This window comes from Pongo abelii, chromosome 5, assembly GCF_028885655.2.
Source record: "Pongo abelii isolate AG06213 chromosome 5, NHGRI_mPonAbe1-v2.0_pri, whole genome shotgun sequence".
NCBI classification, from domain to species: domain Eukaryota; kingdom Metazoa; phylum Chordata; class Mammalia; order Primates; family Hominidae; genus Pongo; species Pongo abelii.
The window spans coordinates 146,268,715-146,294,429 of record NC_071990.2 but is presented as its reverse complement, the minus strand read 5'-3'; the positions used below and the strand labels follow the sequence as shown (position 1 = coordinate 146,294,429).

The 25,715-nt window shown below is 38.4% G+C and overlaps 1 protein-coding gene across 9 annotated transcripts in view; it reads right to left on the bottom strand.

Moving 5' to 3' along the window:
* Positions 1-25,715, bottom strand: part of UTRN (utrophin) — a 573,989-nt gene that overhangs the window by 126,985 nt on the left and 421,289 nt on the right. For all 9 annotated transcript variants that reach the window (XM_063724628.1, NM_001372253.1, XM_024247835.3 and 6 more), the window contains 1 exon segment: positions 25,352-25,508. In XM_063724628.1, coding sequence (XP_063580698.1) covers positions 25,352-25,508 — 157 coding nt within the window.

Genomic DNA, 25,715 nt, shown 5'->3' with positions numbered 1-25,715 from the left:
TTTAACTCTCTCAATTAGACATAAAAGAAAACCTGCATTTCCCAACCACCTGGTGAACATTAATGATAAGATCATTAGACTCCAATGAGCTGTTTTGTACACAGAGCTACAAAGTGGCATTCAGCTTTAAGTTCTAATATCACGTGACTGATATATGGGCCACCTTACATGCAAATAACATAATATAATTGGAATTTTTCTGTTTTAATGAATTTATATTTTCATTCAAAACAGTTCTGTTCCAGGTAATAACAACTTTTAGTGAGGATGTGAAGAAACAGGAACCTTGATGCTTGTTGGTGGAATGGTAAAATTGCAGCCTGTATTAGTCCATTCTCATGCTGCTAATAAAAACATACCTGAGACTGGGTAATTTACAAAGGAAAGAGATTCAATGGACTCATAGTTCCACATGGCTGGGGAGGCCTCACAATCATGGCAGAAGACGAAGGAAGAGCAAAGGGACGTCTTACATGGCGGGAGGCAAGACAGCATGTGCTGTTATAAAGGAACTCTCCTTTATAAAACCATCAGATCTCATGAGACTTATTCCCTATCACAAAAACAGCATAGGAAAAACCTGCCCCCATGATTTAATTACCTCCCACTAGGTCCCTCCCATGACACGCGGGGATTATAACAATTCAGTGAGATTTGGGTGGGGACACAGAGCCAAACCATATCACAGCCACTCTGGAAATCAGTTTGGCATGTCCTCAAAATGTTAAACACAGAGTTTTCAACATGACCCAGCAATTCTACACATAGGGTATATACATAAACACTCTACACATAAACACTCATACATGAATGTTTGTAGTAGCCTTATTCATAATAGCCAAAAGATGGACACAACCCAAATATCCATCAACTGCTGAATGGATAAACAAAATGTGATATATCCATAATACAATGACATCTTATTCAGTAATGAAAATGAATGAAATACTGATATATGCTATAACATGGAAGAATTTTAAAATCATGCTCAGTGAAAGAAGCTAGATATGAAAGGGCATAGTGTAAGATTCCATTACCATGCAATGTCCCAAACAGGCAAGTCTATAGAGGCAGAAAGTAGACTACTGGTTTCTTAAGGCTGGGGAACTGGGGAGGGAGAGGAGGGATAGGAGTGACTGCTTATGGGTATGGATGTTCTTTTTGGAATACAAAAAAGTTATGGGCCAGGCGCGGTGGCTCGTGCCTGTAATCCCAGCACTTTGGGAGGCTGAGGCGGGAGGATCACAAGGTCAAGAGTTCAAGACCAGCCTGGCCAATATGGTGAAACCCAATCTCTACTAAAAATATAAAAATTAACCAGGCGTGGTGGTGGATGCCTGTAGTCCCAGCTACTTGGGAGGCTGAGGCAGGAGAATCACTTGAACCCAGGAGGCAGAGGTTGCAGTGGGCTGAGACTGAACCACTGCACTCCAGGCTGGGCGACAGAGCGAGACTCCATCTCAAAAAAAAAAAAAAAAAAAAAAAGTTATGACTCTAGATAGCAATGATGGTGCACAATTCTGTAAAAATACTAAAAGCCCCTAAATTGCACACCTTAAATGGGTAAATATTATGATACAGGAATACTATCTCAATAAGGTTATTATTAAAATAAAACAATAATTTACCCAAAACAATTCTCTAGGTAATTTGTTCCTTTTTTTTTTTTTTTTTTTTTGAGATGGAGTCTCACTCTGTCGCCCAAGCTGGAGTGCAGGGGCATGATCTTGGCTCGCTGCAACCTCTGCCTCCTGGGCTCAAGCAATTCTGCTGCCTTAGCCTCCCAAGTAGCTGGGATTACAGGCATGCGCCACCATGCCTGGCCAATTTTTTTTAATATTTTTGTAGAAACAGGGTTTCACCATGTTGCCCAGGGTGGTTTTGAAATCCTGAGCTCAGGCAAACCACCCACCTTGGCCTCCCAAAGTGCTGGGATTACAGACGTAAGCCACTGCACCCGGCCTAATTTGTTTCTTTTCTAGTCTTTATCCCCAATGCATATGCAAAGTAAGAACTCATTCTGTGTGTTCAGTGTGTGCAATAACAAGGTGACTGCTCCCACCTCAGTGTTTCTAGAGCACTTCCTATTCCTCTAACAGAGCTTGTATTGTGTTAATGTGCATATATTTTGACCATGCATCTGTCCCCTCCATTAAATTGTGAGTTTCTGCATGGTAAGGTTCAGGTCTTAATCATCTGAAATCCTCTACTGTACCTGCCTAGACATATATAGAAAGCACTCAATAAATGCTTCAGCATAATAAATTATGGAAGAAATGCTCTCAGAATTAAATACTATGTATTTAATATTACAAAATATGTCAGAGCAAGATACAACAAAGTCACCCAATCTGTTCACCTTAAATTGAAATAATTAATGGATTCCAGTTAGTTCTGTATTTTTAAACTATCTACTTTGCAAATTACTGGTAATAATTTTTTGATGTAAAACTAAGTCTGTGCTATTAATAAGTATTTCAGTCTGCTGTTGGTTTTTATTTTAGTAATAGCAAATATCCTTTTCTCTTTTTAGATAAATAAGAAACTGATCTGACTGTCATGGATGGTATGGATTCACTCTGTGTTCCTCATTTTGTGACATCCTCACCCATGAGGTAACTCCTTAGGGCATGGTTTCCAAATTACTGCCAGTCATTAGAATTGAAGGGTGTTTCCATTATCATGACTGTGTATCAAATCTATATAAAACTTATAGCTTAAAACAATGACAATTATTTTTCATGATTCTGTGGGTTGGCAATTTGACCTGTTCTTTGGCTGGTACCACCTGGGATTACTAGTGAGGTTATAGTCATCCTGCAGCTTGGATGGGGAGGGCGGGACAAAACAGCCTCACTCACATGTCTGGAAATCATCACTGCCTATTGCCTGGGGTACCTCAGTTTCCCCCTATGTCATCTCTAATTGCTCTCCAATATGGTACCTGCTAGTCACATATGGTTATTTAGTATCTGAAATATGACTAGTACAGCTGAGGAACTAAATTTTAAATTTTATCTAATTGTGATTTAAATACAAATGGTTACATATGTCTAAGCGTTCCTATGTTAGACAGCAAAGCTCTAGAGTTTGCACATCACGGTGTCACATTCTATTGTTTGAAGCATGTCATGAAGCCAGAACAGATTCAAGAGAATGGAAAAATGCGCTTTATCTTTTGATGACAAGAGCAAAAATTTCCCTCTGCATAGGAGTGTGGACACAGGGAGGCATGATTCATTATTATAAAAATCTACCACACAGGATAAGTGGGAGAGAGATGGTGGGTTGAAGATGAGGGTTGGTAATATTTTGTGTAAGTCGTCAGGGAAGGCATCTGAAAGATAGCGATATTTAAAAAAAAAAAAAAAAACTGGAGGGAAGTGAGGGGGCGAGCCATGAGAATATCTGGCAAAAGAGCAATCTAGGCAGAGAAAATGGAAAGTGCAAAGGCTCTGAGGCAAGTGCATGCCTACCTTAGAGATTAGTGCTGTCAGAGCTGAGTGAGTGAAGAATGAGGGTGATTGCTTCTGTTAAAATGTTTTCTATCACGGAAGTTAGAGAAAGAGTCCTTGTGGTTGATGGGAGAGACACCTAGCAACCACATACATCTCTATGCAGCAGACATCTGGCTACTTGCTGACTCGAGGCTTGACCATTGAGCTAAAAGTGCTCTTACATGACAACCTGTCACAAAGCTTATGTATTTTGCATTCTACAGGTTGAGCATCCCTAATCTGAAAATCCCAAATCTGAAATATTCCAAAATCTGAAACTTGAGTGCTGAAATTATTCCACACCTGATACTCTTGCTTTCTGATGGTTCAAATGTATACAAACTTTAGTGCATGAAATTATTTAAGTATTGTATAAAATTACCTTCAGGCTATGTGTCTAAGGTATATCTGAAACAAATGAATTTCATGTTTACACTTGGGTCTCATTCACAAGATATCTCATTATGGATACACAAATATTCCAAAATCCCAAAAACTCTGAATTTTGAAACACTTCTGATCCCAAGAATTTTACACAAAGGATGCTCAGCCTGTAGTAGATACGTGAAAAGACCTTCAATTCCCCTCCCAGACAAACTGTATAAAGTGAAGTTTTGGCCTCCCAGCAGTAGACCAGCACAGTTAGAACAAGTAGGAAGATACAAAATAGTTTCAAAAAGGAAAACTGAGGCTGGCTGTGGTGGCTTATAACTGTAATCCCAGCACTTTGGGAGGCCAAGGCAGGAGGATTGCTTGAGGCCAGAAATTTGACACCAGAAATTTGACACCAGCCTGGGCAACATAGCTACACCCCATCTCAATAACAACAACAAAAATTAGCCAGTCATTGTGGCATGGACCTGTAGTCTCAGCTACTCAGGAGGCTGAGGCAGGACTGCTTGGCTCCAGGAGTTTGAGGCTACAGTGAGCTATGATGGTGCCACTGCATTCCAGCCTGGGCGATGGAGCAAGACACTGTCTCAAAACAACAACAACAGCAACAAAGGAAATACTGAAATCATGTTTTAGAAGTTGTATGCTCTGAGGTGTTTAGTAGAAGGAGATATAATCCCAAATACCTCAAGAGTCAAAAATAACAACTGGAGAGCACAATGATTATCTTGTGTCCAAATGAAAACATTCAAATTTTCTCCCATCCTTAGGAGGCATTAAAGTGTATAACAGATTTTCCAACAAAGATTTCCACCAAAATAAAAATTTTAAAGTACAAATATACACAATATATAAAAATATGCTAGGCATAAGAGAAGGCAACAATCAGCTATAAACCCAATCTTTAAGAAACTTATAGTCTAAAGAGGAAGAGAGAACAATACTAGCTCAGAACGTGGTTAAGTGCCACAAATCTTTGAAAGAGGTACACATGGGGTACCGAGGAGCCTCATTATGAATAAATACACACAGGAGGGAGGGAGGTCAACCTTCTCAACTACACATGAGCTGTGTGTTGAAAAAAAAATTGTAACTAGCTTAAAGGTAATAAGGTGGAAAGCAACTCAAGAAAACAAATAGAATAAACACATTTAAGGTAATGTATTCTCTCACGGCTTTTCCGATTGTGTACCTTCCACATACTTACTTAAACTAAGTGAAGCCCTGAAATGGCAGATTGATAAAGACCTGATTGTAAATATCAGAATGTAGCTACTAAAAATCACAGTTTCCATTCTCAACACAATTTCCAAGAGCCCGAATTCACTTTATTGAAGACACCCTTCCTCCTGTCTCACCTCTCCGACTCCTTCGAACTCAGGGTGCTCTTGGATGCTACTGGTGTGCCTCTGAGCACCAGACAGCCGAATAAATTGCTGCTTATTCAACTTTAAATGTCTATAGAGAGATTCCCAATTATCCTCCTTTAATGGTCTTGGAACATTTCTCCCCACCTGCTATAACTTAGTGAGAAAGACAAGGGTTTAAAAGGTAAGATGGTATAAAGAAGTGATTGGCGTGGCTTAGGGTAGAAATACTCGGAAGTCAATCAGCTGCTCTTCATTTTCTTCATGAGCATGGCATCAGCTCACCATAATGGCTGGGTTGCTGACATCACTGACAGAGACGGGATCCTGCAAATCTTTTAATAAGAAAACGGGGTCTAAGAGAGCTGGAGGGAAGAGGGTAATCCCTGTGAACCCCTTCTGTCCTAAACTAGCAGTTGGTCATATGGACTGAGCTAAGAACAGAGAAAAGCAAACATGTGGGTGTGAACTAAATCCTGGGGTCACCCTCCTTCTTTAAATAGCAACTGTTTCCTAACCTTTCTTCAATCTAAAGCCATTATCCAAATTGTCCATGTATCAAGCACCAAACTTTGCTAACACGCACTTTTCTTAAAATTTTCTAAATTACAAAATTAACATGATAGATAAATCAGATCCTGTCTTCTGTTGAAAATCTTCCCATGGCTTCCTGTTGCACTTACAATAAATTCTAAACTTCCTACCAAGGTCTGGACCCTCCCTGCTCTCTGATGTCATCTCCTAATACACCCTCATTTCTAGCTTCAAAGTCCTTATTTCTGTTCCGAGAACATGCCAAGCTATTTCCTCCTCATGGTCTTTGCAATTCAGAAGGCTTTTGCTTCAAATTTTCTTTCTTTTTTTTGAGGCGGAGTTTCGTTCTTGTTGCCCAGCCTTGAGTGCAATGGCGCCATCTCGGCTCACCAGAACCTCCATCTCCCGGGTTCAAGCGATTCTCCTGCCTCAGCCTCCTGAGTAGCTGGGATTACAGGCAGGCGCCACCACGCCCAGCTAATTTTTTGTATTTTTAGTAGAGACAGGGTTTCTCCATGGTCATGGCTGGTCTCGAACTCCCGACCTCAGGTGATCTGCCCGCCTTGGCCTCCCAAAGTGCTGTGATCACAGGCATGAGCCACTGAGCCTGGCCTTGCTTCAAATTTTCAATAGCTGTGCTCCTTCTCATTAGATTCCAGCACTCAGTATATCCTTTGGATTAATGAATGAAAAAATGAATAAACTGGCATAAAAGAAAATGTGGAACCTCAGGAGGCCATTGTTAGAGGGGATCAAGGAAGGAAAACACCTGAGAAATGGGAGTATTTCATACAAAGTAGGTCTCTGGAAGAAAGCAGCATGGAGCAACTCCACAGTAGGAAAAGGAAGTAGTCTTCCCCTTCCAGCCCCCATAGAAGACATTATTATCTCAAGACAACATCTGTGTTGTTTCGCTTTCTTAACAATCTCATTGACCCTCACTGGTGAAAGTCAAAGAAATCCACAGGGGTCACCCCTTTTGACCCTTTAGGGATCCGGCTCCAATGCCACCTGCACCACCAGCATGAGCTGCAGCCTTCCCTCACGGGGATCTAGCATTCACCACACTCCCTCACCATGGCCTCTTTGCAAACCAGACACAGATTTGCAGCCAAAGCCTTAGGTACCATCCAGTCCATACCACACAGGCACACCCTTACTCACCCTGTGCCCATGAGCCCTTACTTGGGTTTGTCCCTTAAATTCTCTGCGTGTTAATCATCTCTCTCATTTTACTAACTTCACTGGTGAGACAGTGAATGAAAAGATATTTTGAAACTATTCAGTGCTGTAGAATAAAAAATTACTTTTTTTAAGAGACAGGGTCTCACTCTGTTGCCCAGGCTGGTACGCCATCAAAGCTCACTGCAGCCTTGAACTCCAGGGCTCAAGTGATCCTTCTGCCTCAGCCTCTTAAGTAGCTGAACTACAGTTGCATGCCACCATACCAGGCTAATTAATTTTTTTTTTTTTTGTAGGGACAGGGTCTTGCTCTGTTGACCAGGCCAGTCTTGAACTCCTGGCCTCAAGTGATCCTCTTGACTCTTCCTCCCAAAGCACTGGGATTACAGGTGTGAGCACCACACCCAGCCCATTACTATTAAAATGATGCTAATCTAAAATTCTACCATGTTTCTCAGCTCTTGTCCCAGACTGAATTTCTTTCCAAAGCCTCTGTTCACTCTTACTTGTAGAGGAAGGTTCTAGCCATTTTACCTAGAGCTTTGGTTGACCAATGCCAGAACAAAGCCCTCTGTTTGCAGGAACATCTGAAAGTAGACGACTTAACTCTTCTAAGGGATAAATTATTTAATTATGAAAAAAATGGGCTGGGTGTGGTGGCTCAGGCTGGGCGCAGTGGCTCATGCCTGTAATCCCAGCACTTTGAGAGGCTGAGGCGGGCGGATCACAAGGTCAGGAGTTTGAGACCAGCCTGGCCAACATGGTGAAATCCCCGTCTCTACTAAAAATACAAAAATTAGCTGGGTGTGGTGGCAGGCACCTGTAATCCTAGCTACTCGGGAGGTTGGGGCAGGAGAGTCATTTGAACCCAGAAGGCAGAGGTTGCAGTGAGCTGAGATGGAGCCATTGCACTCCAGCCTGGGCAACAGGGCGAGACTCCGTCTCAAAAAAAAAAAAAAAAAAAGAAAAGAAAAAAATGGAATTATGTGATTCTCCAAGATGAAGCCAAAATGTTTCATAAGCAGAAAACTGTGTTGCAAGACTCTTATATCAGTTTAGATTCTTAGAAAGCAAAGAAATAAATGTAGTGTTTTTTTTTGTGAACCAATTTGTTCCAGAATAAAAGGGCAAAGCAATTCTCTAAGGAGGTATAAATGGTCAGCTAGATGACATCACACACACTAATTTCGTATAAATATAAATTTCTTCAACTAATGTGTTTAACAAACCATGGAGAGCTTTTCTCCTATCCTTCTAGGCATGACTAACCAAACATCAAACCAGTTCCCCTCTTCCTCTTTGTGGGAGAACCTTGACTCAGGTGTCTGATATTCCAAAATTGTTTTCTAAATTTCTATACATCTATGAAGTACTAGTATTTTACTGCTAACCATACAAGGATCACTAAAAATAGAACAAAATGAGAAATCACAGGCCAGGGTATGGTAAAGCTTCACTTTCACACATTGCTGGAGGCAAAAAATTGGTTTGATCATTTGGGAAAGTAGGCTGGCAATATATATCAAAAGTCATTACTATGGTCATATTGTGTGAAACAGGAATTTCACCTTTGGGAATATATCCTAAGAAAATGATCCAGAAAAGCTATGAACACAAAAGTGTTCATTATAACATTATTTATGATTTTTTAAAAATTGAAAGAAACTTAAATCTCCAACACCTGGAATATACTTAGGTTCTATGATATGGCCACACTAGAGGCCATTATGCAACCTTGAAAAGTTATTGTGATAATGACCACATAGCAACGTGAAGAAATAGGCATGACATGTATCTAAGTGAAAAAGATGACATAAAAACTCTGCACCCAAGTAAAACTATGCAAAAGGTAAACATGCAAAAAGGAAATAATGCAAAATGAAAAGGGTTGTTATGGTGATAAAATTATGGCCATATTTTTATTCCTTATTTTATAAACTCTGTAATACGTTATTATTTTCGAAATTAAAAAGTATACTTTTAAGAAAGGAATGCCCACTAGAACTGAGCTCATTTAGCATTGAATAAATTACTACTTTCAAAGAACAGCATTATTAAGAATTACAAATGTGTTTTAGAAGCCCATTTTTTATATCTGTAACAATCATAAAACTTTCCCTTTATATTTTGCTTCAATGACCTGGGGCTAGATTTATTTATAAAATATAACGCATGACAACATAGTCACTGAATGAGAGACTCCATATGTTTAAGCTTCTCCCTGCGTTTGTTAAGAATCTCAACTCATCTAGCATTCAAAGGTATCAAATTCCTACAACAGACAGAAGCACGAACACTGGAAGAATCTAGCAATATCCAGCACATACAGCTAAAAAAAATAAGCTATATTTTAAAAGTTATCTCAACAATTAAAGGTATGCCAACTCATTTTCCCTTATGTAAAAATCTTTCCCATTCTTGAGTTGAACAATTTAGGCAGTATTAAGACAGAGAATATTAAGACAGAGAAAAGATAACCTCTGAACTGACTACAATATCAAGGCATAAAGTGCAATTGTATTATTTAATTTGCTTACATTTCAAATACGTCATGTAACAAATGATTTCTAGCTCTTGAGAGAAAATTATTGCTTACACTTCTATGTCAGCTATTACCTTTATTAAAGATTTGGCTATTTTAAGTAGGAATATTTTCAAAATGTAATATTCTTTAGAACACAAATGAATAAGAAAGAATTATTGAGAAATAAAGACACAAAAGGAACATTCACACCAAAGGACATGTTCCCTTTGGGTATAGTTCTTTCAGTCAACATTCAACTTTTATCGAGCATCCAGAGTACCAGGCATTAAAAAAAAAGACATATAAAATAAGTCATTGCATTAGATTCTGATAAATGCTATAGAAAAAGAAAGAAGTAGAAAAGGCTGAGGGGTCGGGGGGAGAGAGAGAGACAGAGAGAGAGAGAGAGAGGAGTGCTCAGAGGGAGCTGCAGTTCAAGTAGAGAAGTTGAGTAAAGCAGGGGCATTTTGGGCAGAGCAGACAGCCTGGCACTGTGACCGAAAGCTCAGCAAGGGACCAGTGTGGCCGAAACCAGTGTGTCAGAGAAAAAACAGCAAGAGGAAATGAGCAAGGTGTGAGTAGGGGGTAGGTCAGATCAGGTAGGGCCTTGTAGACCATTCCGAGAACTGTGGCTTTTCCTCTGAATAAGTCAGGAAGCCCCTACAGAGTTTGATTTATTTTAATAGGAACACTCTGGTTGCTGGACTGATACTTCCAGAGACAGAGGAGTGTGACAGGTGGTAGATTCAGATTCTATATTTTGAACAGAGAACCACAGGATTTCCTAACAGACTGAAAATGAAAGACAGGATTGAAGGTGATTATTATTTGTTACCTAAGCTACTGAAATAATATTCCTACCAATTGAAATGCGGAACACTGGGTAGAACATGTTATAGGGGCCAATTCAGGAAGTCAGTTTGGTCATATTAAGTGTGAGGTATTTATTACACACTCAAGTAGAGATGACATGTAAACGGACATATCTTTGGGAGTGCTTGGCATATAGATGGCATTTTTAAACCCAAGAAGGAGTGAATATAGAGAAGGTGACATGGCCTGACAAGTGACACATCCCAATTTTAGGAGACAGGGGAGAGAAGGAGGAACCAGGAAGGGAAACTGAGAAAGAGCTACCAGTGAGGTAAGAAAAACATCAGGAGAGTGTGGTGTTCTAGAAGTCAAGCAGAGTCCGAGGAACAGTTAATAAGTCAGCAGGAAAGGTGAGGTCTTGGAATGAACCCCTAAGTCAAAGCTCAGCCAACACTAACAAACAGAGACATCACAAATTACAACAAGGGGCATGTAACTCAGAGTGGGGCTCAGGATGGCTTCCTTACCTAAGGAGATGGAAAGACGCTTGAAGCAAGTTTTAAGAGGCATTCAATATTGTGTTACATGTTTCAGAATATATACGTTAATGTTCTTTGCAATGCAAGCAGGTCTGGCTATGTGATTGCAGACCTCAGTGTAACAGGGCCCCTTGTCCAAATATTACTAAGAATCTCAAGATGGCAGCAGAAGAACATTAAGCCAAGTGCAGAAACCTTGTAAGAGCAGAGCCCTGTGTGACTGCATGGGACACCTGAGAAGCTGGCCCTAAATGCAGGGCAGCTGAACTATAACAAATAGAGGTATTGCTGGTACAGCAGGCTTCTTTAGCTTTTGGTTTCAAAAAAGCAGTTAACTGCTTACTGGAGAATATAAGCAGAAAAAAATAAATGACGCAAACATGAGACAAATCTGCTAGAATGTAATTTACTTTTTTCCCAACTTGCTTTCAAAGCTAAATCAGCATATATGGATCTGAAGTCATTACAGAATGACATCAAAAAAGGGCAGAGCACTCATTAAATTTGATAGCACTAATAAAACTACATGAAAAAAGAGACAGAAAACAGGCTTACCTTCCATTGGTATGCAGACAAAATTAAAAAAAAAATCTCCTACATAGTGCCTTGAAAGTTTTGGTTAACATCCCTCAATGAGCAGTTAATATACAAAATTCATTTTGGTTCCACCCCAGTGACATAAAAAATAATACCTGAATCAGAATACTAAATATCAATATTAAAAATGAGACAGAAATTCTTTTGCTTTTCATAGTAATAAAATAGTATCCTTCCCTGTACTCTCTTTTTTTTTTTTTTTTTTGAGATGGAGTTTCACTCTTTTTTCCCAGGCTGGAGTGCAATGGCACAATCTCGGCTTACCGCAACTTCCTCCTCCCAGGTTCAAGCGATTCTCCTGCCTCAGCCTCCTGAGTAGCTGGGATTACAGGCATGTGCCACCACGCCTGGCAAACTTTGTATTTTTAGTAGAGACGGGGTTTCTCCATGTTGGACAGGCTGGTCTAGAATTCCTGACCTCAGGTGATCCACCCACCTCAGCCTCCCAAAGTGCTGGGATTACAGGCGTGAGCCACTGCACCCTGCTTTTTTTTTGAGACAGAGTTTCGCTCTTGTTGCCCAGGCTGGAGTACAATGCTGTGATCTTGGCTCACTGCAACCTCCACCTCCCAGGTTCAAGCGATTCTCCTGCCTCAGCCTCCCACGTAGCTGGGATTACAGGTATACACCACCACACCCAGCTGATTTTTTTGATTTTTTTTTAGTAGTAGAGATGGGGTTTCACCACGTTGGTCAGGCTGGTCTTGAACTCCTGACCTCAGTGATCCACTTGCATCAGCCTCCCAAAGTGCTAAGATTACAGGCATGAGCCACCGCACCCGGCCCCCTGTACTCTTTAAAATACATGCACACATAAATGTATTCCTTCATCCAGCTAATATATGCAATACAGGTTGAGTATCTCTAATCCAAAATCTAAAATACACCAAAATCCAAACATTTCTGAGCGTCAACATGTTACTCAAAGGAAATGCTCTTAGGAGCATTTTGAATTTCAGATTTTTTGATTAGGGATGGTCACCTGGTAAGTGTAATGCAAATATTCGAAAATATGAAAAAATCTGAAATCTAAATACTTTTGGTCCCAAATATTTCAGCTAAGGGATCCTCAATTAGTACCTATTCTAATGTGGCACTGGATTAGGTACTGAACTTGTATTTTCTTCTTTCAGCCTTATTCTAAGTATCATCACAAAAGGAGGTAAGCAGCACCCCTTACTCTATTGCATATTCCCAAAACATGCCATGGCTAATTTGGAGAATTTCCTCCCTAAAGCATTTTGGTAACACCCTTTAGTGATTTCTTACTTATTCCAAGGCGTCTTTCAGCTCAAAAGCATCTTGCTCTGTGGAGCCTTTCCCAATCTTCCCAAGCACAAATAATCGTGATTCGTGTCTCCTTGGCTGTGTGTCCATGCCTGTATTACAGCACTTTTAATATCTACTGTAGTTACTTGTTTTCAAGCCTGCATCACTGTTAGACAGTGAAGTGAGCTCCATGATTGCAAAAATAGTCTTACAAACTCATGCATGCTTGGCACCTAGCAAAGTATGCAGCAAACATCAAGTACAATATCTAAGTTTCAACCCGAGTGAATATATGAACTGCTAGATAAAATAAATTATCTCTGGGCTAAATATGTGCAGAGGCAGTAAAATGATTGTTTTTAAAAGGGTTCATTGGTTTTACAGGCCTCTGTTTCTTCCCTACATTTGTGATCCACTCTTAATTTTACCACCAGAGAGTGACACCTATTAGGCTGTCTCACCTCTCCCTCTAAACATGGATATTCTATGGCCCTTTGGGGTAAAGTTGCAATATTACATATTATGATTAGGAGACAAGTCCAGGTGCAGACAACTAAATGGGGTGTGGCAGGTAGGTGCGGGCTCACTGACAGAACTGCTGCTTCAGGACTGCACACAAGTAAAAGCTTGACTAATGGGCCTTAGAGAGCTGAGCGTTTAATAAGGAGTAAGTCAACATAGATTAGCAAAGGTTGGAGAGGAACTTGGAAAATAATTTTTTTTAATTTCAGAAAAAGACAAGTTTCCCACTGTAGGCAACCTTCTAACACAGCAAGACCTCAAAATTACAGAATTGCAGGCAGAGTCTCCGATTAGTAGGGGAAAAAAAATTCTACCACACCTACGTGCGCACACACGCACACACACACACACACAGCCTAAATTTAACAGTAGGGTGTTGTTGTTTTAAAGACAATGTTAGAATTTGTTATTTTAATGAGCAAGTTTGCTAATGTTTCTTGGCAATTCAGCTTAAGGCCAGATATGTTCTGAGTCTTGTATAATAAAGCTTGAATATAGGAAATAAACTGGGTTAAGCAAAGGCCAGAGTAGCCCTGAGAGAAAGAACACACAAACAAGAAATTATACCTGAATCATGCACTTTCAATTATTCTAGATTTGCTTTTCTAACAACAAATATGCATTCTATTGGAGAAAGGGTATTAGAGCTCTGATAATTGCTCCTACATCAGTTAATATTTACATTGTTATGAAAATGAAGTGCAAACTGAACAGTAAAATCTGCATCGGCAATTTTATCCACTCGAGAGTTTTGACTAGAGTAAATCCATAACATTATGAACGCTATATACATTGTAGGTGCATTATAGGTAATTGTTGACTGAATGATAAGCTCACATTCTTGAAAGGGAAGTTGCATATAAGTGACCTCAGCTTCTTCAAAACTTCAAAAATGAAACTAAAAATTTGATTTAAGTCATTAGATGGGAAGATTCAACTTTACCCATTTATTTTATTATTTATTTAGTAAGTTAGTTAGTTTTTTGTTTTTTTTTTTTGTTTGTTTTTTTTTTTTTTTTTTTGAGACGGGAGTCTCAATCTGTTGCCAGGCCGGAGTGCAGTGGTGCGTTCTCGGCTCATTGCAACCTCTGCCCCCTGGGTTCAAGCAATTCTCCTGCCTCAGCCTCCCAAGTAGCTGAGATTATAGGCACCCACCACCACGCCTGACTAATTTTTATATTTTTAGCAGAGATGAGGTTTCACCATGCTGGCCAGCCTAGTCTTGAACTCCTGGCCTCAAGTGATCCACCCACCTCGGCTTCCCAAAGTGCTGGGATTACAGGTGTGAGCCACAGTGCCCGGCCTATCCATTTATTTTAAAACAGTCCTTAAAGCACTATATATTTTTTAAGTAGCAATTTATTTTAACATTTGAGGGAATTAAACATGTACTTACATGAAATAAATAATATGATTGTGCTGTTTACCAAACTGATACTTGCAAAGACTGGAGGGTGACCCTTGTCTAATTCGACAGGTTAATCTAGATAGTAATTGAAAGCTAGTTCTGTTGGGTTATACTAGGTGGTAAATAACAGGTACTAATACAGTTTTATTTAGTTAAAACTGCTCATGTAGCCTATATAGTTTTAAACAAAATAAAAATGATCAAAACTACCAGAAAAGACTCCCGACAATTATGGGAAAAGATATCACCCACCTTTTACTGAGTGTTTACTATGTGCTAGGCCCCAGGTCTCAAATGTTTATGTATTGTTGAAGCACTGAACAAAGTATTTATTATTGATGTTGCTGAAAATACATCAATGTTCTGAGACACTGATTAAAACACCCAAGAAAGTATGCACATTTAATTAAGGATCAACAATACACTGATGTTTCATAATAGCAGTGCCTGGGGCATTTACACTACGGAAGGAAAGGATGCCAATCTGTGAATCACTCATTTCCGTGTGTAAGAGAAGGGTTTTGAGCTGAGTCTTTGCTATGGGGCTTCCTGCCTGCTCATCACTAGGGTCTGCTACATTTTTCCAGCAGCATCAACATCACTAGATAGTTTGCTTTTCTGCTTTGTTTCTGGCCTGTAGAATGATTGTCAGGTTTTGGAGCCCACAATGCCATGTTTGGTTTTCTGTTTTTTATATCTGATCTATAACTGCTAGGTGTTTGAACATAGGAGATGCTTTAAAGCATTGCTTTATATCCCCATTCTAAGGGGAAATCTCAGAGCCATCACCTAAACATTTAAATGTAAAGTATTCCCTCTGGATACAGCCAAAAAACCACAAGCACAGGGATTTTAGTAATAGGAATTATTAAAATGTATCACTGAGGTGCAGAGGTTATACCTTATTGCTCTTCGTACAGAAGCATCAACTTTAACATTAAGGCATTTGGTGAATAGTGTGGATAGGTGGGTGGGTGGATGGATGGATGGATGGGGAATGAAATGATTGGCACCACTATTATCAAAGAGTAACTATGAAAAGGAGTCATTAAATCATTTATGTACATATAAAGGACTAGAATATATAAAGATAGTTAGGAATCGGAAGACTCAGAATACATGAGTTTCTATACATCAACCCCTAAATAAAGGCTGTATATAGCAGCATTCAAAACTTGCATTTATGAGATCATACATTTTAGAATAATTAAATTAGTGTTAAGTTCTTTGTCTCTTCACAAAATTCCATCTGATATTCTTTAGACATCTTAAATTAGCAGTGAGAGTTTACGTCAAATTAATCAGTATTGTGTTGCTTGAAATAAAGTAATTCAAACTATTACCTTAAGATTACAGAATGAATTAGAAATCAAGTACAAGGTCCCCTTCTTTCTATGGGAACTTTTAGGGAATAAAAAATCTTGGCTAATATTAGTATCAAGCCATCTGAGGGTTGATCTTGATTGATTCTAATTATGTACTTTTGAGCTGTAAGACAAGAGTTCTTTGTAGCTAAAAAGATTTTTTAACTTTATTACAAAAAGGAAAAGACCTAAAAAGTAGAAGATCAGAAAAAATACTAACAGAATTTATAATAATAGACAAGACTAAATGGAAAGAGAAGCAACTTTATTTCAGTAAGCTAAAACATATCTGAAAAAATTGGTCTTAAAAGTTATTTTATGTTCGGTTTAAAGCTACATCATAATGTTATAATTGAAAAGAGTTCTATATTCCCTTAAAGAAGAGATTGGAAATAAATGAGCACATGAACTAAAAGCTTGCCTGAATTGTAACAAAGTGCTATGGTTTGAATGTCCCCTCCAAAACTCAAGATGAAATTTAAGTGACACTGTGCTGATATTAAGAGGAGCAGCCTTTAAGCGGTGATTAGGTCATGAGGGTTTGACCTTCATGAATGGACAAACGTCATTATCACAGTGGGAGTGGGTTAGTTATAGAGGGAGTGGGCTCAAAGGATAAGTTCAGCTTCCATCTCCTCTCTGTCATGAACACTCTCTTGCCTTTGTGCTTTCCACCATTGGGTGACACAGCAGGAAGACCCTCATCAGATACCAGCCCTTGATTTGAACTTCCCCGCCTCTGGAACTGTGAGCCCAGCCTCCAGAAGTGTGAGCCAAATAAATCTCTATTCTTTATAAATGACTCAGTCTCTGGCATTCTGTTATAGCAGCAAAAGATAGACTAAAACACCAACGGAGAAAAGTTGGGGGTTACAGAAGTGGATGACTGGGCAAAGACAACCTGAGATTTGGGATAACAATGTGCAGTTCACAGCTCAGCCATAACCTTTTGGGAAATGATTTCTCAAAACACAGAGAACAGGAACTCTAAGTTTAAGGATAAGCAGAGGATCTCCCTTGAATGTAAATTTCATGTAAACAGGGACTGTGTTTTTTTCTATACCAAGACCTCTCTGGTGTCTTAGATCCTAGAAGAACTCAGAGCGGATAAAGGCATGAGGAGTCAGAGGCCCGAGGAGTCAGAGCCTCTAGAGATGAAAGGAAAATATGAGAGGCCAAAGGCAAAGCCTCTAAACACTTTATCTAAAAAATGGCACTCTTTTTTATCGATTCAGTTTTGGGACTGGAAAATACAGAAGACTTCTTGGTTTATACATAGTCTTGTAAAAGAATCAGTACTTACAGCACTATTGCAATTCCAAGTATTGAAGCAATCACGGAATTACCTCTGGACTACAAATTTACAAGATTCTCTTCAAGCAATTCAAAAACAGCTGGCTACTATCCAAACCTTCCATTGGTCTTATCAAATGATCAGACACTGATAACCAAATAAGTTATCTTTACTGAAAAGTGAAGTAAAGACCCATATATGCAGCTAAAAAAAAAAAGTTAATTTTCAAAAAAATACCATAAAAGGCTTTAAGAAACGAGTTTTTAATGAAAATTGACCAAGAAGTTGATATTTGTCCATAGGTCTCCTTTTTATAAGCCATCTTGATGTTTAACAACTCTTATTATATTAAAATCTGAGTATCCTAGAACTTAAAAGAACCTTATTGAAATTTTCTATACGAATAGTTTTGAGATTAGAATTCACCTGGGGACACACACCACACACACACACACATTCACTCTTACACAAATGTCTAGTCCAGCAGTTCTCAAAGTGTGGTCAATAGACTAATAGCATAACATTACCTGAGAACTTGATAATGCACATTTGCAGGCCCCCCCAAAACCTGCTCAATCAGAAGCTCTGAAAGTGAGGCCTACCAATCTGTGGCTTAACAAGCCCATCAGATGATTCTGATTTACACTATAGTTTGAGCCCATGTCCTCCAGAGACTGGCTTAATTGGTCTGGGTAAATATAACTGAGCATTGATATCTTTTATATGCCCTAGGAAAGTGCAGCCAGAATTGAAAACAACTGATCTACACCAATTCTTTCAATTAATAGCCTCACTAAGTCCAGTGAGATTAAGTGATTTTTCCAAGCTATTAGGTTTTATGCTATTCCTGTGTTCTCCCAAACAAGAAAATAAAGAGACATGATTTCTTCCCTGATCATACAGCAAGTATGGAACAGAGATGGTCTAGAAGTCAACTATCTCAACCTCCATTGTTACCCATTAGGTTTTTTTCTCTCTAATAATGTTAAAAGCTATTTAATTTATTTCATCAACTTTAACCCTTACATTCTCAACTGGGAACAAAAATTGGTTCCTGGGGTGAAAAAAAAATCTTAGATATGGATTGTGACCTTCCAAAATCATCCTACCCAAAAAAATCTTTTGTATTAATTTCTCTCATTAGGAAGAAATTTATAGTTAAAGCTGTTTAATTTAATTTGAATTTAATTTTTGTAATTGAAAAGGAGGGTAATGATAAAAAGGTTGAGAAAAAATGCTTTAAAGGGTTTTACAGGCATACTACAATCCAGGATTGCTGTGTTCTATGTGCTATGTATAGTCCTATTAGCAGCTCTTTGTTGCAAGATACTTGGAGCCAAATAATGTTTACAGTATAGGTTCCTGGCTACTCTTTATGCTGTAATTTCACTCTGTCTATCATGGGCAGTATTAGAAAATACACTGGTTTTCACACACTATCAGTATTTTACCTGGATTGTAGTGGAGAATTTAGCATATTGATGCACGCAATGGAAAAAAAAAGAATTTTGTTAAAATTTGTAAATGTTCAGAAAAATCCCAGATATACAGTGGGATGAGTATCTCTGGGTAGGTAAAAAAATTACTGAAAATTTTCCCTCACAGTCAGTAGCTTTGTTTGATATTTACCAATAAGTATATGATGACATACTTGAAATGTATTTCCAGAATGTCATTGGAATATTATAATGAGAATACGTAATCAAGTTTAGGACTAACTGAAAGATGCTGTCTCATGTATGCTTTAAATAGAGAATTGATTTCTTTTAAAAATAAAGCTATTTTTCCTTAAAAAATAAAATAAACTACCAGGCATATAGTAAGTAAATGAAAGTAAGAGAGGGAAGGAGGGATGAAAACTCAGGTTTCCTTAAACTACACTGTGCCTCTCATGTTCCTCTACCGTAAATAAGAGGACTAGACTCTTATTTCTTAGGGTCCTTTCAGTCCAGTAATTGACAATTCTAAATTATACATGCATATACACTAAATAAAGACTTTTCCTGATCAATAGAATATAACAGCAGAGAAAAAGGACATTTTCGAGGACTTAAAAAAAAACCTGCCCTGAAATATAGAGCAATCTCTTACACACCCATAAGAGATTTTGATTTTAAGAAGAGACTCAGGATAAGTTAGAGACTTATGTTTATGTTCGAACACTGGCCAAAAACTATTAAATAAACTCTTAGGAAGGGAATTCTTGGATGCAAGGCTAAGGTTAAACTATGCTTAGACTATTCAATAATTATGACTGATGATGTTCAGTAAGATAAATAATTACAGGTAGGTACCACACTTCTTCAAATATTGCTCTCAATCTACAAATGCATAATCATTAGCCCTAATTGTAATAATGTAGATTTATATCAGTATGAATTAATGTTAATTATATATATTTTATATAATATTTATAGTAATGTAATTTTAAAACATCACTCTTGGCAATTGGTAAAGAAGGTTGCTTTTGACAGAATATACATAATTAAATAAAATTATATACTGCCCTTCAGCACTTTACTTTTCCTAAATTACCTTCATTTCCACTATTTCATTTGATTGTCAGAACAATTCTGTGTAGAAATGGAACTACTTGCTACAGTTTGAATGTCTATGTGTCACCAAAATTTACAGGTTGAAATCCTAACTCCCATAGTGATGGTATTGGGAGGTGGGTCTTTGGAAGGTGATTAGGGCATGAGTGAGGAGGTGTCATCAGTGGGATCAGTATCATATAAAAGACTACCTTCCACTATGGGAGGACACAGTGAGATGACATCATCCATGAACCAGACAGTGGGCCCTTACCAGACACCAAATCTACTAGTGCACTGATCTTGAACTTCTCCGACTTCAGAACTGTAAGAAATAAATTTCTGTTGTTTATAAGCCACCCAGTTTATAGTATTTTGTTACTGCAGCCCAAAGGAACTAAGACACTACTTATTTCCATACACTGAAGCTTGGGTAAGTCAAATGACTTTTTCAGGGTCACCCAGGTCATCAGTGACAGAGCCAGCCTTTAAATAAAAGTATTCTCATTCTAGCTCAGTGCCTCTTCTACTACCAGTACCTCACTCACACCTCTAACCCAAATTATCACACCTATGAGGAGCCAACAACCCTCCTTACCTGCCTCCAGTGCACCCTAAAACTCATGGCCACACACAGTTCACAGTAGATTATCTACATTACAGATCTTGTGTCTCACATTAAAAAATGTGACACTGGACTTTCAAACCTTTACTCACAAAGCAACAGCAAATGTCACAACCTATAAAGAAAATATGAAAAATTCATGTTTTTGGGTTTTTTTGTTTGTTTGTTTTTTTGAGACGGAGTCTCACTGTGTCGCCAGGTTGGAGTGCAGTGGCGCGATCTTGGCTCACTGCAACCTCTGCCTCCTGGGTTCCAGCAATTCTCCTGCTTCAGCCTCCCAAATAGCTGGGACTACAGGCGCACGCCACTGTGCCCAGCTAATTTTTGTATTTTTGGTAGAGGCGGGGTTTCACCATGTTGGCCAGGAAGGTCTCGATCTCTTGACCTCGTGATCCACCTGCCTCGGCCTCCCAAAGTGCTAAGATTACAGGTGTGAGCCACCGTGCCCAGCCAGAAAATTCATCTTTTAAGCTTTTATTTCTTCCCTTGAGTTTTTCTTTTCTGTAGGGGTAATGTCAAACATGATGACAATTAACATAATTATTAATACATGATGGCTACCCTGGAAGGAATCATGGAATCCTCCAGCCCTGTGACTTCAGCAATGACCTACAAAGAATGCTTACCCCAAACCCAGCACACCTTTCTGTACTGTATCATGTTCTAGAGGAAGCAGATAACTGGAGGGTTTTTTCTATAAACTCTGTGAATCAATTTATTCAGCTAATCTATACCGAGTACTAATTTAGCAGAAAGCTAGCATTATACACTAAAATATTAGTTCTTGAGAATAATGTTAATATTCATTTCTTTATTGTCCATTTTCGGAAGGCAGCTAAAGAAAAAGGGTGAAAAAGGTGGCTTCATATTCTTTCATAAACTAAGCTAGGAAAGTGACAGAGCAAAAAAGAGGGAACAGACTCAAGTAAAAACAAAACCAAAAATGTGAGGATATATCTCCAGTGCTTAGAATGGTGCTAGGACATAAAAGTTACTCGGTAAGTAGGTTTTAAATGGATGATGATATATTTGGAGTCAGACAGACCTAAGACCCACTGCTCCACTTGTGCAATGGATTGCATCCTGTCACTGTTTAAGCTGGTATCCTCTCTCCTGCATCACTGATTCTTCCCACTTCACAGAATCATTCTTACCAGCATAAAACATGCTGAATAAGAAAATAATATTAATATATTATTTCATAATTCACTACTCAGCAATGAGTTACAAAACCACTACTTGACCCTACATTCTTTCTTCAGCTACTATCTGATTTTTCTGTTACCTTTGTTGTAAAAGTCCTTAAAATGGTTTTCTGTACTTTTGTTCATATTCTCTTTTGAATCTACTCCAATCATGCTTCCAACTCCATCGTGCCACTGTAACACCTCTTGTCCAAGGTCAACAAGATGGTATTGAGATGATTAATTTTCTGTCCTCATCTTATTTAACCTCTCAGCAATATTTGATCCTTGTGATCACGCCCTCCTTCATAACACACTTTCCTTCTTTGGCATCCTGGACTCTGTTCTCTCTTGGTTCTTCTAGCCTTCTGGCTCCTCCTTCTCAGTTTCCTCATTTTCCCAACCTCTGAAGTTGTGGCTTCTCAGGGCTCATTTCTTGGAATACTTTTTTTTCCCTTGGTACAATCACATACAATCTCTCCCTATAGGTGATCTCATCCAATGCCAGGGCTGATATACAGGCTGACAATTTTGATCTCTAATCCTGATCTTTCTTCTAACTTCAGATTTATATATCCAACAGCTTAAACATCTATAAGCTTAACATGTCAAACATCAAGCTCTTACATTTCCTTCCCAGACTGCTCCTCCAGCAGTTTTCTTATCTCTCTAAAAGGTACTTCCATTTTCCATTTATTTTGTCCAAAAATCTTTGACTTCTGACATCTTTGGCTCTTCTTCTCACATTCCACACATCCAATCCATCAGCAAATTTTGTTGATTCTTTCCAAATGTCTTCAGAAAGCAGTTACTCTTCATCATCTCTCCGGCTATACCCTTTTCCAATTCACCACCACTTGGGTTACTGAAATAGTGCTGAACTCCTCTATATTCTACTCTTCATAATTTACCTATATTATTACATAATATTAGATCACAGCACTATAGATACCTACATCTTCCATGGCTTCCTCTCTCATTGAGTAAAATCCAAAGTCCTTAAGAAAGAATATTCAAGGACCTAAATGATCTGAATCCCTTTCTCCCACCTGCCACCCCAGCTTCATCTCCTATCTACTATGTTTGGCTAAATTTTTTCAAACATATTGGTCTCCCAGCTATTCCTCAAATATGCCCCAAACATTGCAGGCTCTGTGGTCTTTGTGCTCTCTGCCTCCTTTCCCTAAATGTTCTGCTTCCAAGAGGGGTTGCTAAGTGCTTACTACATCACTCCAGGTCTCTGTTCAAAAATCACCCAATTTGTGACACTTTCCTGACCTTCTCCATATAAAATAGCACCTTGGCCTATAATCCCACATCCTCCTCTATCTTCTTGACCTTGCTTTATTTTTCTTATTACCATAGGACATATATATTTATTGCCTATTTGCCTAGTGTCCATCTCTCACAATCAGGTAAGAACCTGGTTTTGTTCATTATTGAGTCACCAGTGACCAGAATATGCTGGTTTGTATTAGGCACTCAATAAATACTTGCTGAATAAATGAACCAATTGTATTACCATCATTATCAGTATTATCTTCATTACCTAAAGGCTTAGGTCTCAAGGACTGAAGCAGAGCAACTGCCTGCAGTGCTCTAAGATAGAGCAAAACACAATCTAAATCCAGGTTACCTTGCTGGGAGGGAGGCCAAAATACAGCCAGGACAGACTGAGAGGCCGATACGTACTTTATGTGCTAAGGCCAGAAGAGGAAAATCATTTAATACCTCAAGATTTGGATTTCAGTAAACACTATTAGCATATGGCCATAAGCAGCTTGTATTCCTTACAGAGCACATCTATTAGAAGAGCTTTTTGTTATTCTGTTTCATCCCTAATACTGTAACCCACAAAAAGGGACTACTGTATGAATAATTAATAGAAGCAAAAGTTAGAAAAAGTTAGGAGAGAATGTGATTTCCTTAAATCGGTCATTTTAAATCTTCTATTATTATTATTATCTTGCATATCATACATCAACAGTGTTTTCCTTTTTCTTATCTTGGAGCTATTTCTCTATCATATTTCTGCTTCGAGTAGAAAGAAAAAAAATACACCCAAATGGTAATTTTGATAATCTAGCCACAAGGGTTCAAAAATCAAATAAATAAATTTCAGGGTCTTATCATTTTGTATTAAAGCAACTTATTACATAAATGACATTTTCCTTTAGGAGATGTGTGCATTCGTGTTTGTCATTTTTAAAATGGAAATAGAATCATAATGTCACCTTAAAATGACCAGATTTAGAATGAGAACTTTCATTACATGGGAGAAATAAAAAATACAATAAAATAAAGATGATATGTATATACAAGAAAATGGGCATAAAGAGATATTAAGGAAATCAATGGAAAGTGAACAAGGCACAAATTTAATCACACAAGGATCTAAGGATTAATGTGTCAGTTGATAACATTTCAGCATATCTTTTGGCTAATCAGAGTAAAAGTATAGATTTGCATAGGAACAGAAATTTGAGCAGTATAAAAATGTAATCAAAGAAAGGGCTTGGCTCAGAAAAGTAAAACACATAAAATGATTTTAAACAGTATGGTCTTCATCTGCATTACTTTTTTTTTTTTTTTTTTACTACAAGTCCTTATTTTTAACTTTTATTAAACGTAAACAAGATAGTTTGTAATTCCTCATGACACGATGACTTTTGAATTTAAGATTAAGTTACTTTGTAGTTTAAAAATTTTCTCAGGTCGGGTGAGATGGCTCATGCCTGTAATCTCAGCACTTTGGGAGGCCGAGACAGACAGATCACCTGAGGTCAGGAGTTCGAGACCAGCCTGACCAACATGGTGAAATCCCGTCCCTAGTAAAAATACAAAAATTAGCTGGGCATGGTGGCATGCGCCTGTAGTCCCAGCTACTTGGGAGGCTGAGGCAGGAGAATCGCTTGGACCCAGGAGGTGAAGGTTGCAGTGGGCCAAGATCATGCCACTGCACTCCAGCCTGGGCAACAGAGCGAGACTCCATCTAAAAAAAAAACACAAAATACAAAATTAGCTGAGTGTGGTGGCAGGCACCTGTGGTCCCAGCTACTCGGGAGGCTGAGGCAGGAGAATCACTTGAACCTGGGAGGCAGAGGTTGCAGTGAGCTGTGATCATGCCACTGCACTCCAACCTGGGTGACAGAGCAAGACTCCGTCTTAAAAAAAACAAAAAGACAAAAAACAAAAAACAAAAAAAAACAAAGTTAGTTGGGTGTGATGGCAGGCACCTGTAGTCCCAGCTACTTGGGAGGCTGAGGCAGAAGAATCACTTGAACCCAGGAGGTGGAGGCTGCAGTGAGCCGAGATCATGCCATTGTACTCCAGCCTGGGCAACAAGAGTGAAACTTGGTAAAACAAACAAACAAAAAAACAAACAAACAAACAAACAAACAAAACCTCAATGTATTATGATTCTAAAACCTATTAGAAATTTAGATAAACTTCATAATAAGCTAAAAGCAATATTATACTTTAGATACTGGTAGTGTTTGAAAAAAATTTAATTAAATGTGAAGATAATACAAATGGAAACGATGTATGCACTTTAAATGTCTACTGACAATTAAAAGCAGACGGTGGTGGTGGGGGGAATCCTGTGATAATTGGTTCAACTCTAACACTTATCTATAATTTTATTTCAAATATCTACCTCACTAGAATTTGAATTAAGCGACTCACTATAGGTTATCCACTTACCTTACAATGGTCATACTGGAGCTGTAAGGCTGGAATATCTCCTCCAATAGGCATTTGTTTCTTAAGCTCTTCATCTTTCATATTCAGCCATTTGATCAGTTCTTCTAAAGACATCAGCAACCTGTTCCACTTCTCAGCGCTGGCCTCCAAATGGGCCCTGTTGAGAGATAATAATAATAATAATAACCACATTTAGAAATGCAAATTACATTCACAAAATTATCTACCTTCCTTTAGCATAATAATCTTATCTGACCAAGTAATGTTTACTTCCACAAAAGAGACTGACTCCTTGTAAATACATATATATGTATTTATAATATATTACAATATATTATACATATATGTATAATATACATATATA